The sequence below is a fragment of the Neovison vison genome, chromosome 3, assembly GCF_020171115.1.
Source record: "Neovison vison isolate M4711 chromosome 3, ASM_NN_V1, whole genome shotgun sequence".
Classification (NCBI taxonomy): domain Eukaryota; kingdom Metazoa; phylum Chordata; class Mammalia; order Carnivora; family Mustelidae; genus Neogale; species Neogale vison.
In genome coordinates this window covers 95572727-95587351 of record NC_058093.1, presented here as the reverse complement: position 1 = coordinate 95587351, position 14625 = coordinate 95572727, and the positions used below count along the sequence as shown (strand labels likewise).

Sequence of the window (14625 nt, the reverse complement as noted above, 5' to 3'; positions counted from 1 at the left end):
ACAAGGGTAGTATGAGAAATAGTTGAAGTTCCTTGGGGGGTTGTGACTGTATAAGTCAAGGTATTTTAAGTCAGGTTATGTTACAGTGAATTCTGCCAGGTTTCTACATTTTTCTTTTCAATTGTAGTGAACTGTATTCTCACAAGACCATTGTAATTTACTTTTCCAATCTATAAAGAGCTGAGCCCAAATTCTGACACTACAGTTTATGCTTCTCTATGTGTATGTTCTGAGGTAGTATTTCCAACACAAGGAAAGGTTGTATCTTCACATCCCATTTTCATTCCTGCTCTTTATGTTCCTAGGAGTGGAAATGTGTCAATGTATGTTTTCATGGTGTTTGGAAGTTAGAACATGAATTTGAAGTACATGTGATTTGATAAACTGAAAAGAGGGCTGACTGTTAATTGTTAAGACTAAAGGGCAAGAAATGAGCTTCCCCTGGTCCTTTCTCTGCCTACAAGTTTAAGTATTACAGAAAATTCATTCACAGAAAAGTTGAGGAAATATAGCATATTATCAATCACTTCATTACTGACTAGGATTAGAATTTAAATTTTTTGTACTAAGTTCGATTTGTCATTTGTAACATGGCCATAATGCACTATTGCCATAGAGATAGCATAATTTTACAAAACCCTTCACTGTAAATAATAGTTCACTATAACTGCATTTTTATTTTGTTGGTGTTAATATGTTCTTTAGTTAACAAATATGCTTTGTATTTCTATCTTTAGAGAAGGTTGATCCTAGACTTTATTAAATTATTTAGTCATTGAGCAGAATCATTGAGACTTCAAGGCAGCTACAGTGATGCTGTTGTCTATAGTTAAATACCTGAGATGCGATCTTTGCCATTTCTGTTGCTTTGGGGATTAATAAACATAGAAATGAACTGATATTTATAAGATAGTGAGATATATTTATGGTATTACCAGAGAAATCATTTAACTGACATCTAGTTGTGAAAGTTTGTATAGACAATACTATAGTTTTGTTCATCTTTTGTAGAAACTTTTTTAAATACCCTGAAGCTGGATGGTTAGTTATTTTTATCTGGTTTCTTTTAAGAAAGAAAAAAATGATTTCTGATAACGTCTAGTAATTTACATAAGTTTTGAGATAATTGGTTTACCTAAAAGGAATCCTCTTGGGGTCAAGAAACAAAATACAATTCCTCTTTTCTTTCTTTTTTTAAATACAATTCTTAATTCACTACTCAAAGCTTATCATTGTGGGTTTTTATTTAAATAAATAATTGCTTTTTATTTTAAAAAGTAAATTTATACTCTCAATTTACTACTTAAGTAACTCTTAAGTAGTAAATACTTAAGTAGTAAATTACTATCAGTGCCTTTAGTTTAGAGAAGAGTTGTCCCTTAGGTGTCTGATTTGTGACTTCAGTCAAATTACTTAATCTCTTTAATGATCTGTTTCTCTGCCAAGTGACCTTAGTAATATAATAAGGAAATAATCTAAAAATTTGCTAAATGACTCCATTTTCCTTGTGCTCTTGACACATTCCTAATATAAAGATTCCTATTTTAGTGTGACAACCATTCTATAAAAGTGGTTCTCTTCTTTCCTGCTTTTGGTATTCAGAAGGGCCAGCTTCCTGGGCATGCACCCTCTGATGTAACACAGGGAGGGCCCTGTGTTTGGTTTAATGTTCTGCTCTTACCAACTCAAAATTCTCGGTAATTTTTAACAAGCAGTCCTGCATTTTCCTCTTGCCTAGGTACTAGAAATTATGTAGCCAGTACTGGTCCTCAGAAACTAATTGTCTATAAACCAAGTCTGTGACCATATAAATTTCCTCAACTATAAAGGAAATCTTTGTACACAAAATTTACTTGAATGTATTTTAAGTGGGGAAAAATATAGCTGGGAGTTACCTATACAGTAAACCCTTTAAAAGTTAGCTCTCATGATAGAGGGTTTTTAAGATTTGTTATTTTAACAGAATTTTGTCATTTCAGAACACAAAAATATTTGCTTAAAACACAAAAACATTCTATTAGATAAAAAAATAAATAAATTCAAAGCAGGGCTTAACTCATTGTGCCATTACAGGTTATCAAGTTATACCCAACCACCAGCAAAACTACCAAGGACTAGTTGGAGTTCAGCAACCCCAGAGTCAGAGCCTAGTTGGTGGCCAGCCCAGCAGCATTGGAAATCAGATCCAAGGAGTAGTCATCCCATATCCTTCAGTGCCATCATACCAGGTATGTTGTCACTATTGCCATCTTTGGGTGGAGGAGATTTTGAATAAATAAAATGTATAGCCACAGTTTATCTGCTCTTGTGTTAATATAGAGAAAATGCTTTTGTGATACATAACTTTATGGTCTCAAGAGTTTTATTAGTATAGCAGCTTTGTTTTACCCTCATGTACTGCTTTATTCATTCACTTCTGTAATTTTTATTAAAAATTATATGTGAACTACAATATTAACCACATTGATAGTAGCAAGTAAATTTTATTTGGCATTGTCTGTGTTTCCAATGGTATAAATGTATAATAAGAAAGTATCTTATTCTATTCTTCAGCTTCTTATAAAGTCTCTTTTGAGGGAAGAGTGGAATGAGAGGGAAAATAATGGTAGAGATAGGTATCTAAAAGAGTAAGGTAGAGTACAAAATATAAATGAGTGTTTATAGAGAAGAATGTTGTTTTCCATGCTGGAACTGGTCTTTTTCCTCACCTCAGTCCCAAAAAAGAATGGCATATCATGTATATGATATCATGTATTAAAAATGTGGCGCAGTGGGTTGAGCCGCTGCCTTCGGCTCGGGTCATGATCTCAGGGTCCTGGGATCGAGTCCCATATCGGGCTCTCTGCTCAGCGGGGAGCCTGCTTCCTCTCTCTCTCTGCCTGCCTCTCATTCTACTTGTGATTTCTCTCTGTCAAATAAATAAATAAATTTAAAAAAATAAATAAATAAAAAATAAAAATAAAAATGTGGATTTTAATTTATAGTTCTAAAGTGGAAATATCTATTGTTCCATGAATAAGTGAAATATATCTAGTATAATATGGCATATTTTCAGAAATTTATTCTTCCTTCATCTTTCTGGAATTACTTGCAAATGAGTTTTTATTTTTTTAATTACTTGCAAATTAGCCTCATGGTTTTCCATAGCTGAACCCAATGTTAAGAAATCAGAGACCGTTTTCATTCATCTCAACAAGGTAAAGACAGTCTAGTTAGGAAGATAAATGTACATGTAAACAAGTTGATGATAGTGCACGGACCCATAACTAAAGGGATTATGAAGTAGAGCCATGAATAGATTAGGAACCTAAATGTAGAAGTTTTCTAGAAAAATAAAAACCTTTAACTGTCTCTTAAAAGAAAATTATGGGCATAAATTCGTTAAGAAGAAATCCTGGGGATGGGAAGGGATATGAGTAAAGATGCTAGCATATTTCGTATAATTCCAGAAATTTTAAATTGGAATTAAATGTAAACTATGGAACTGTCAGGGACTAGTGAGCTCTAAGGGTATGTCTAGTAAAAAAAAAATATATATATATATATATATATATATATATATAATATATATATCTGTTTGTCTAGTTTTCTAGTTTCTTACTAATAGAAAGCAGCTAAGGAAAAAAGAAAAGATGGAGCATAAAACCAGATTTTGCATCTTTGTTTTCTCTCCCATCTCCATGCTTCCTTATCCTCTGTGCTTGAGCCCAGGCACATGAGACTGCCCATTCCCTTCTTCTCCATAGCTAGACATTAGAGAGGATCAGTACCAGGCCAGGAAATCTCTTCTGTCAAGGACCTTGGTTGTGCTACCTAGCCCAGTACATTGAGCACCGGTTAGATGTCCAGGTACTGTGAAACTAAGATCTGCCCTTTACTTCTAGGGACTCACGGTCTAGTGCAAGTAATACAATTTTTAAATAAATTATAGACTTGTTAATGTATGGTTTTGGGTTTTTTTTTTTTTTTAAGCTAGATACTGGAAATGTATCAGAACTAAGACAATAATTAAAATTTCTAAAGTTATAAATCATTTCTCAAAGTATTTTATATAATCGTCATAATGGGTAAAAGACTATGAGAAGGGTGGCCCTGTAGAGCAATTAGAGCCTGCTTTATGATTCCTGCTACCTCTGGTAGAGAGGCTGAGTGAGGGATAAAATGCTGTCTAAAAACTAAGAAAAATCATCTGTCCTCAGTAAACTGTATTTGGTGGCCATATGTCTCACACACTGTTCCCTCTCTTTTTTAGTTTTTCTTTACCACTAGTTACAGATTTGTTCTATACATTAATTGTCTGGATTGAACTGTGTCATTGTCCTTGGATCTGCATTGAGTATATATTGACTTAGATACAATCAGAAATAATAATCTTAGAATGTTACACTCCCACAGTAGGCACAAAAGACTGATATATATTATGTTATACAGAGTTGGATACATCAAATGAATAACTTCCTCTTTGCAATAACTGAGCCAAATTGAAAGTAACTAAGGGATTACTGTGTGTTTTGAAAAGACTAGTTTGCATTTCAGAAACAAGACTTATTAGAAGTTAATCACCTTCTAAATCATGGAAGCCAGGTATAGAGAATAATGAAATGGTTAAAGAGCTGAAGCTCTGGAGCCAGAAGGTATAGTTTCAAATCTTAACTTCCCTGCTTACCAGCTATACAACCTTGGACAAGTTACTTAACCTCAATTTTCCCCATCTATAAAATAGGGATGATAAAAGTACCTTCTTATAGTTATTAGGAAGACTTAATATTATAACATGCATAAAGTTATTAGAACAGAACCTGATGCATGGTGATAAATAAATACTTAGTAATGTTAATTTGCATTATCATCAGTATCGTCTGTTATTGCTACTACAGTTGCTAACATCATCATCATCATAACCATCAGAAGTTTTTGTATTGGCCTTACTTACCAAAATCAGTATAATCCACCTGTAATGTTGTGACCCATTTATAAATTAAGAACCCATTGCAATAGAAAAAACAACAACAGAAGAGTCCATTGTGTCTGTGATTTCTATTTTAGAAACCAGAGACCTCAAAAGTCCATTCTGTTCATGTGGGTTCTATGTAGATAATATAGAAAACAGAACTGAAAGATCCTCTGTTCACCAGATGTCTACTCTGCAAGATCCTACAAGCAGAGATTACAGTGGAGATAATGCCTCCCATGAGATGGGGATAGCATCTCATTTTTTCACATAAGGAGCTGTTGGACCTCAAAATAGTTAAATCATTTGCCTAACGTTTCATAGATAGCTAAAGGATAAAGCCAATATCACATCTAGATATCTTAAGCTCCAAAACTCGGTCTTTCTGATCCAGTGTATCTCACTGCTGCCCTACCTGAGTTTTATTTAGCTCTGTCTGAGATGTACTGTATTATCTACTCTTCCACGTCAAATGATCATGCTTATTTGGAAACCACTTATTTTTTAAAACAACTTTTACTTAAATATGTAAGTCACATTTTATTTTTATAATCTAATGCATCTTGCCTACTGTTCAGTTGCTAAATGCTAGCCAAAAGCTAAAGCTGGCTGAAAAGAACATAAATAAAGTGGTGGTACTGTGGCTAACTTCTCATGACTCTTGGCACTTTAGCTTATTTCTAAATGTTGATACTAGAAGTGTTTGTGGAGGCAAGAGACATTATCATTTGCAAGGTTTTGAAGAACCTTTTTCCCTTTAAATTGTCTTTCAAATTTTAGGTTTCACTGCCTCAAACTTCTCAAGGAATTGCCCATCAGACTTATCAACAGCCTGTTATGTTCCCTAATCAGTCTAATCAAGGATCTATGCCCACAACAGGAATGCCAGTTTACTATAGTGTCATTCCACCTGGCCAACAAAATAATTTAAGGTGAGTACAACTAAGAAACCTAATCCTATAGCTGCTAACTGTTTATCAGGATTATGATCTGTTACTAATTTTAAAATTGACTAAGGAGCATGACCTGAAATCATTATCTAGTATAATATAGAATTGAGAAGGTGGGATACAGTCTCCTTTTCTCATAGTTTTTCTAACAAAATCAAGATAAGCCAAACATTTCATATGTAACCTAAAGGAGGGTCACATCTTCTCTCAGGTGCCTAAAAGTAGGCCATTCTTCTCTTAGCCAGATGGAATAGTAGTTGGCCATAGACCCTGGAGTTGGAGCATTTACTATTTAAGACTTTTGTAGGAGTTGGGGAAGAAGGTACTTCTTGTATATAACCTCAGCAACAGAATTTCTTTCTGAAAATCTTCAGGCTCTAGAGAGCTCATTTTCCATCATTAAGAGGAAGCCTCGGGGGTGGGGGGGGGCATTTAGGAGAAGCAAAGATAGTAGTGGCTCTATATAAAAACAAGTCATGAAGCTACTACGTTAGCTACTTCAAACTGGAGGAGCAGAAGCTCTTCTGATAAGCTGAATGTGATACAGAGTAATCGTCCTTTGAATTGGATAACTTTAGTCAGTTATTCAGAAAGTATTACAGGGGCTCAGTCAGTTGAGCATCTGCCTTCAGCTCAGGTCATGATCTCAGTGTTCTGGGATCCAGCCCCACCTTGGGCTCTCTGCTCAGCAGGGAGTCTGCTCCCTCTCACTTTCCCTCTGTTCTCTCTCTCTCTGTCAAATAAATAAAATCTTTAAAAAAAAAAAAAAAAAGAGGAAGGGAAGGAGAAAGAAAGAAAAGTACTGTAGTCTTTTATTTATTTCATGACATCCTTGTGAGGTCGCCAGAGGGACAGCAGTGCTCTTTTTAAGAAGGAGAACCTGTGTTCTAATTGCTGATAAGAGGTTGTCACTGGTTATGGTTACAGATAATGGTATTTAGAGGTGAGAAAGGGATTGACAGACGTGCTTCATTGAATCTACTTGGGAGAATGGAAACTTGGCTCTTGTTTGTTATCAGACACACACACACACACACACACAAGAACTCACATATTTCCTCAGTCTTGGTTCTCATCTTATTTGTTGTCACACGCACACATGATTCACATACTTCCTTGTCATTTCCACCTCTGTGGCTGTCACAGATTGAAATGTGCAGGCTTTTTAAACAGTGAGTTAGTTGTGAATCATAGGCAACTTTGGAGTTTTATATTCTAATGAGCCCCAGCTTTAGCGGTAGAGGAAATACACAATGAAAATAGAAATGTGTATTGTGTCAAATTTCCCATTTGTTGTTGAAGTTTAAAATTTCTAAATAAGAAGATACTCCCAATCTGAGCCTCTTTTCCCAATTTCTGTAAATGTGGGATTTGTATTGCCAATTCAGGTTCAGAGCTATCAAAAGCAGAATTCTGTGCTAAAGCAGGTGAAATGGACAGTTTGAAAATGGATGGGTTATCTACTTTTTGAACCAAAGTATAACCTTTTACCTGAGAGAAAATTACCAAAGAAATCATTCCAGTGTAGAATGGAGGCTAAGGGAAGTTGGTATTAATACAGTGACTTGTTTGAGATAAAAAAAAAAAAAAAACCTGTTTTTATAAGTTAACTTGTGTAGACCTACATGCTGGGTAGACATTCAATAAGCTTGAATTCTTGAAGGAAGATCAAGCCTTAAAGGACCTATATAAAATGACTTAGACTTTAAATTTCCCTGTGTTTGTTATATTTATCAATACCTTGAAACAGAAGCAATCTTGTCTCCTTGATTTGCAAGAGAGGTGACCCCAGGAGTATGTGTAGAGATGAGAGCACAGCTTTGTACTGTCCCCCACGTTCAACTTTAAATATGACAGCAGGCACTAAAAACTGTCAAGTGTGGACACATGGGTGGCTCATTTGGTTAAAGTGTCTGCCTTCGGCTCAGGTCATCATCCTAGGGTCCTGGGATTGAGTCCTACATCGGGCTCCTTGCTCAGCAGGGAGCTCCTTCTGCCTCTGCCAGCTGTTCCTCTGCCTTTGCTCTCTCTTTCTCTGACAAATAAAGAAGATCTTTTTAAAAAACTAAATAAAAATTAAAAAAATAAAAGCTGTCAAGTAGATGCTAATAACTACACTTTGAAAAGAACCATACCAACTTTTAGTTCCTGGGACTGCTTCTACAAGAAAACAAAAACTTGCTGAGCTAGCCTTGGCCAGAGGAATAGCTTGGAAGCCCAGCAATTAAAAGAGAAGTGAAGTTCTTCTCCAGCTTGAATCTTGAGAAAAAGTTTTGGGAATTATTCACAGGTTAGGGCTATAACCTAAGAGAATAAAAGAAAATTGAAATAAGCTAGCTGTTACTTGATGGTAGTGACTATTACTGTGTAACAAACTAGCATTAATCTCTTCTAACTAGGGATTACCAATGTGAGAAATGGAATGAGTTGCACATAAATCAAAAATGTGTATCCTGTCAGTCTTGTATTCTGGTACCTTTTATGTTAGTTACTAGATAGGAATACAAGTCATACAGAATTAATTAAGGATACCTTTGGGTGAAAAACATTTGTAACTAATGTTATTTTTCAAAATATAACAGCATTCTTCCCAGAAAATTTTGTTTCTGATTCTGGGCAATATTTAATAAGCAAATTGCCATAATATTTCAGATTTCCGACTTAAAAATTAACTCTTGGCACTTGTTAACCAGATCATTACTGTGTAAGGGCCAATACTGTGGAGACCATTCCTTTATAAATCTAGATTTACTAGCTTATATAAATTATATTTAATCATACATATTCCACTGTGTTTACATGCAGAGCAGAGATTTGTCTGAATATTCCAGCATCTAGAGCAGGGCCCAGCCCAGGATAGAAGCTTGGTAAATGCATACTGAATGAACATACTTCCTTAATGGTAAAGGCCAATTTACAAATATGGATTGATACAGATATGTTCTTCATTCTTGTTTATGTGTAATTACTGGCCTTAATAATATTTTGTTTCGGTAACCTTTATGTACTTGTAAAATTTTTCATTAATTTTTTTACTACAAAATAAATTATGCTGTTGACACAAATTAAACAGTCAGTACAAAGATGTGTAAAAACAAAGTTAATCATCATGCCCCATTCTGTGCTTACCTCCAGTGAACAGTGTTCCCATGCTAGTGTGTGCATTCTGTCACATTAGTCTCCTGACCAAACAAACATATACACATATAAAATACATGTATATTGAAATTAAGTGGTAGATTCTAATGAAATAGACATTATCTTGCAATTTTTCTTCAATAGTGTATTGTGAATATCAGATTAGTAAAATTTAGTCTAAGACATTCTTGTCTTATGTGTGGCTTTTTTCCTCATTTCTTCACAAACATAATTTTGTGTAAATGAAATCATGTCACACAAGCAGTTTTCTGTTGTTATAACGTCCTTCTCTCCCCCAACCCTTTAATGAAATTATTCCCCATATACACACATCCTGGGTAACCCATGTTTCTCTCCTGGTTTATATCCTTCCTCACTTTCCTCCTTGTACCTAATCATATGCTAACATGGATAATGGGTATAGAGACACAATTAAGATTGATTAACACAGACACAAAATGGAATTTATAAATAATTTGAAATATGAAATGTCTATAGCTTGGGTTTTTTAAATACACAACCATATCACATTTGAAATATGATGAAAGAATTTAATTTGTATCTACAAATGATACAGATTTTTTTCCTGTAACTTCATTTGTTTGTTTATTTTATGACACTGTGCTTGTAACCTCTGCCATTTTCTCAAGAGCCCAAATGTGTGCGTTATTCCTTGAGGCTCTTCATCATGGAATCTAACCGCTTTGATATCAGGATATGAGATGGTCTAACTTAGCTGCTTTTTTAAAAAACTGAATCTTGTGCCTTTAGTCATTGATGCGGGGACATGATATGGTTAGAAAGAAGATGAGATTTGGAATCAAACAAAACCTGACTTCAAGAAGCCTTTGTTACTTTAGGCAAGTTAGTCTTTTTGCGCTTTGGTTTTCTCCTTTGTAAAATATGAGCACCTCATAGGACTGATGTGAGGAATTCCATGTGTAGGACTTTGTGTGTGGAAATTATTCTAGTATATATACTTGCCTGTGTTCTTAAGTAGAGGACAATAAAAATAGTTAAACTTTTTATTGCTGATTCAGAGCCATAATCCTGAGCTTTGGTAATTACATTGCGCCCCCACAGAAATTTGAAGCATGTTGGAGATATCTTCATTTACTTTCTAAACTCAGGATCTTTCATTGTCATTATTGTCAGTATAAGTGCTTTAAATCTGCAGTGCAGTTACCAGAACTAAGTTTTGTTTGTTTGTTTGTTTTTAAGATTTTATTTATTTATTTGACAGAGAGAGATCACAAGTAGGCAGAGAGGCAGGCAGAGAGAGAGAGAGGAGGAACCAGGCTCCCCACTGAGCAGAGAGCCCTATGCGGGACTTGATCCCAGGACCCTGAGATCATGACCTAAGCCGAAGGCAGAGGCCTAACCCACTGAGCCACCCAGGCTCCCCCAGAACTAAGTTTTTAAAAGGAACACTGTGAGTCAGATGTTGGAGGGCTCTACTTTGAAAAAAGATTGAGGAATTTGTGATTTTTTTTTTCTATGAATTATTTTAATAGTTCCATGCCTTTACTGCTTACCTGGTTCCAGGCTTTCTTCCCCATCATCGTGGTGGCTGTGCACTTTCCCGAAAAGCAGTAAGAAAGCTGGAAGAAACCATAGAATATCATTAGTCTGTCCTTAAAACAGAAAGTATTTTTACGTGTTATTCCCATGTAGACTAAATATAGTAAAATGTTCATTTGTTTTGTGTATTGTGTTTTCTGTGTGAACAGAATTTACATATTTTTTCTTTTCTAGTATGCCAAGCCAAGACTTCTTAAAGGACACTACATTTTGTAGATTTTAAAAAATTTGTCTCTATTTACTTCACTGAATTTGAAACCTGTATTTTTGTCAAAACATTAAGCTGAGGAAAGAAAAAAATATATTCTCTCTTCAGAGTAACTCACATAAAGAGAAATATGTGAAGTTGATAACACTGCGGATTTGTATTTGCAAATTTTCATGTTCCCTATAATTTATTTGTAATTTCAAAGTGGATATTTACAGGCTTTTTCAATCATTGTGGATATACACAGAACAGTGAAAAATTTCAGTCACTCAATGAACACATTCTCAGCTGAGGTCAAACAGGTTGACCCTCTTCCTCCTTACTTTAGTTCTCATACTATGAATATTCTTTTCAGCCTAGAGTCACAGTTTTGGCATTTTTGTGCTATTATTTGGTGATTTTGCTGCTTAAAATTGCCTCCAAGCATAGTACTGAAGTTCTAGTCTTCCTAATCAGAAGAAGGCTATGTGATCTGCCTGATGGAGGAAATATGTATGTTCTGGCATTAATTATATTGTTGGCCATCAGATCAATGTTAAGGAATCAACAATGTGGCATATTCAGAAAAAGGAAAAAGAAATTCACCAATCTATAGGTGAGATCACTCCAGAAAATGCTAAAGTAACATCTAAAGTGTGTGATCAAGCTATGGAAAGGATGGAAAAGCAGAAAAATTTTTGGATTTCTAGGATGACAACCAATTAAAAAAAGCATAGTGACAGCATTGTTCTGAGGCCAAAAGCCAAAGAGATTTATGGTCACAGATAACTCTGGGTCAGGAAAATGTTAAAGCCTTCTCAAATAATGCTTCATTAATAAAAATATTACATGTAATTAGTTATTGTAAGAAAGCTATTTTAAGTAAAATGTCTTTAAACAGAAACAACACAAAAACAGGTTATGTATTGAACAGTTGATAAGGATATTGTGACCAGAGTCTCTCAGTAACCTAACCCTGTATTTCCTTCAGGGACAATGGCCCAGTATTTGCTAATTCAGTGTTCATATGACTTTCACAACGTAATTGTCTGGAGTAACAAGAACCAACTGAGTCTTAAGCCTAATACAATGTTAGACACCATAAGGCATGCAGAATGCAATAGTAATATAGAATTCGTATTGTTACTGAGTTTTAATCATTACTACTGCTAAAGCCTACTTAATCTTAGTAAAGCATGATGGTCAAGTAAAGACTATAAAATATATTTAGATAATGGAAGAAAGATAGGACATAATCCTTGTCCTTAGGGAGCTGTAGTTTTTTATGGAAAGTTAAATTTATACATAAGGAAAAAGAAATTCATACAAAATGCATATAAGGAAGAGATCATTTGGGGCACTTGGGTGGCTCAGTCGATTAGTTTCTGCCTGGGGTTCACGTCATGATTCCAGAATCCTGGGATGGAGCCCCACATCAGAGTCTGCTTCTCCCTCTCTCTCTGCCCCTCCCCACTGCTCATGCGTGCTCTCTGTCTCTCAAATAAATAAATAAAATTTTTATTTTATTTTATTTTATTTTTTTAAGATTTTATTTATTTATGAGAGAGCGAGCACAGGCAGACAGAACGGCAGGCAGAGGCAGAGGGAGAAGCAGGCTCCCTGCTGAGCAAGGAGCCCGATGTGGGACTCCATCCCAGGACGCTGGGATCATGACCTGAGCCGAAGGCAGCTGCTTAACCAACTGAGCCACCCAGGCATCCCAATAAATAAAATCTTTAAAAGAAAAAAAAAGGAAGAGAGAATTTGAGAGTATTAACAAAGTATATATAGATATTAAGCATTTTGCTAACCAAATGGTATATAACCATATTATCATTTGAGCCCTACGTGGTCAACATTTCTTCACCTTCAGTTTCATTTCCTCTAAAATGGTGTTTCTATTACAAAAAACTTATAAATGCAGATAAAACCTTTCTTCCAAAGTTTTTTCTTGTGTAAACGTTTTACTTGCCTTGAAGCTTGTCCTCAGAGTGTTCTCTGAGAAGAATGTGTGTTTGTTTTTATTTTACATATAGACTATGAAACATGGAAAAGGTTAACCATAGAATTTAACCTGAAGGCATAAACTCTTTGACCCTGATTTTTAGCACCCTACCTTGTTAACATATCTACCAATGATTCCTAATCTTATCACGTCCTAGAATCACTTATAGGGCTCTTTAAAAATACTGGTCATAACCCCTAGTTCTCCACATTACCCTTTCCCTGGCATGGGCCTGATGATCTTAAGCCTGAACATAATTATTTTTTGAAGCCCTCTGGGTGATTCTTCAGGCAACAAGAGTTAAGACCCATTCACCTGCACCTAACCAGCCCTTCTCCTCTCTATCCATAGACTTGAGCAGTGTGTAGCCACAACTCAGTAATATTTTACACATTTGCAAGAAAGTTATGTCTGTCACTGTTTATTTGCAAACTTTTATCCAAGACCCAATATTTGAAGATTAAAACTGTGTAAATTACCCCATACCAACAAGTATGCTCAGTTTTAGATGCAAAGTGATATTAAACTCTGAGCTCACAGGGTCCTCATCCGAACATTCTTTATGTTTTTACTAAATGGACTGTAATGAGCTTCATTCCATTACCAGATGATAAGAAGAGATAAGATTTCTGCAAAAACATTGAGACTTTGTTTTGACTAATGTCTTCCTTAGCTTGAGTTGCTTAGCAACCTCCCTCTCTCTCTCTCTCTCTCTCTCTTTTTTTTTTTTTTTTTTTGCAGCTTCTTATGCAGAAAAATAGAATTTGAATTACTATTTTTGCAAGCCATATAGTGGTCAGAGAAACTAGTTTTACAACTAATCGTGGGATTTCTCTTCAGTTTTTGGTATAGAGAGAAAATTAACTCCATTCCTACAGTGTCTTCAAAAGTGGCAAGCTAGTTAGATAAATCTTCAGAATGCCCTCATTTTTGGTGGGTTTTTTCCTCCTGCTTTACCTTTCATTTCTCATTTTTATCTTGAAACTCAAAAGGAGAATATATACCTTTGTTTTTGATCTGTCATCTCAAAGGGCTAGCATACACGAAAAGAAACTTTGAAGAGACTATAACCTCTATTTTTCAGTACTTGCTAAAAAATGCTTCACAGTATCTTTATGAAATGATGAAAAAGAAAACCTACTTTTAAGTCTTTTCCCTTTTTCCTCCCCAGAGTATGTTTTTCCCCATTTTTATATTCTACTATTCGTATGGTATCCCCTTTGTCCTACTTCTGGAACCTGTCTTGAACTCATTTTATTTCTTCTAAACTTCTGGTTTTGCATTTTAATTTCTTCATTTGCCTCAGCCATCCTTTAAAATAATTGTCAATAACAAAGATTCAGTCTGACCCATATCTTTTGGTGAAGTTTTGCTTTTGTTGTTATTAATAAGGAAGTTAACACCTAGCCTAGAGAAATAAAATGTAATAAGAAAATGACTTTTAGGGGCTCCTGTGTAGCTCAGTGGGTTAAGCCTCTACCTTTGGCTCAAGTCATGATCTCAGGGTCCTGGGATGGAGCTCCGCATCAGGCTCTCTGCTCAGCAGTGAGCCTGCTTCCCCCTCTCTCTCTCTGCCTGCCTCTCTGCCTACTTGTCATCTCTATCAAATAAATAAATAAAATCTTTTTAAAAAATCAAAAAAGAAAATGACTTTTGGAGCTAAAACATTGCCTTTCCATAACAATTCATTTTCTCTTCACTGAATATAAAATCTTACTATTTTTGTAGGCATGAATTTATCAGCAAATTCATTAGTAAATTTTTACTGGCGAAAATGATGTTAAATAGGAAGGAAAAAGGGTGCTATAGCTAT

General features: G+C 35.2%; 1 protein-coding gene across 8 annotated transcripts in view; it reads left to right on the top strand.

Moving 5' to 3' along the window:
• The window catches only part of R3HDM1 (R3H domain containing 1), a 150218-nt gene that overhangs the window by 95643 nt on the left and 39950 nt on the right, over positions 1 to 14625 (top strand). For all 8 annotated transcript variants that reach the window (XM_044242572.1, XM_044242575.1, XM_044242576.1 and 5 more), the window contains 2 exons: positions 2074 to 2228; positions 5732 to 5883. In XM_044242572.1, coding sequence (XP_044098507.1) covers positions 2074 to 2228; positions 5732 to 5883 — 307 coding nt within the window. The remainder of the gene's footprint in view (positions 1 to 2073; positions 2229 to 5731; positions 5884 to 14625) is intronic.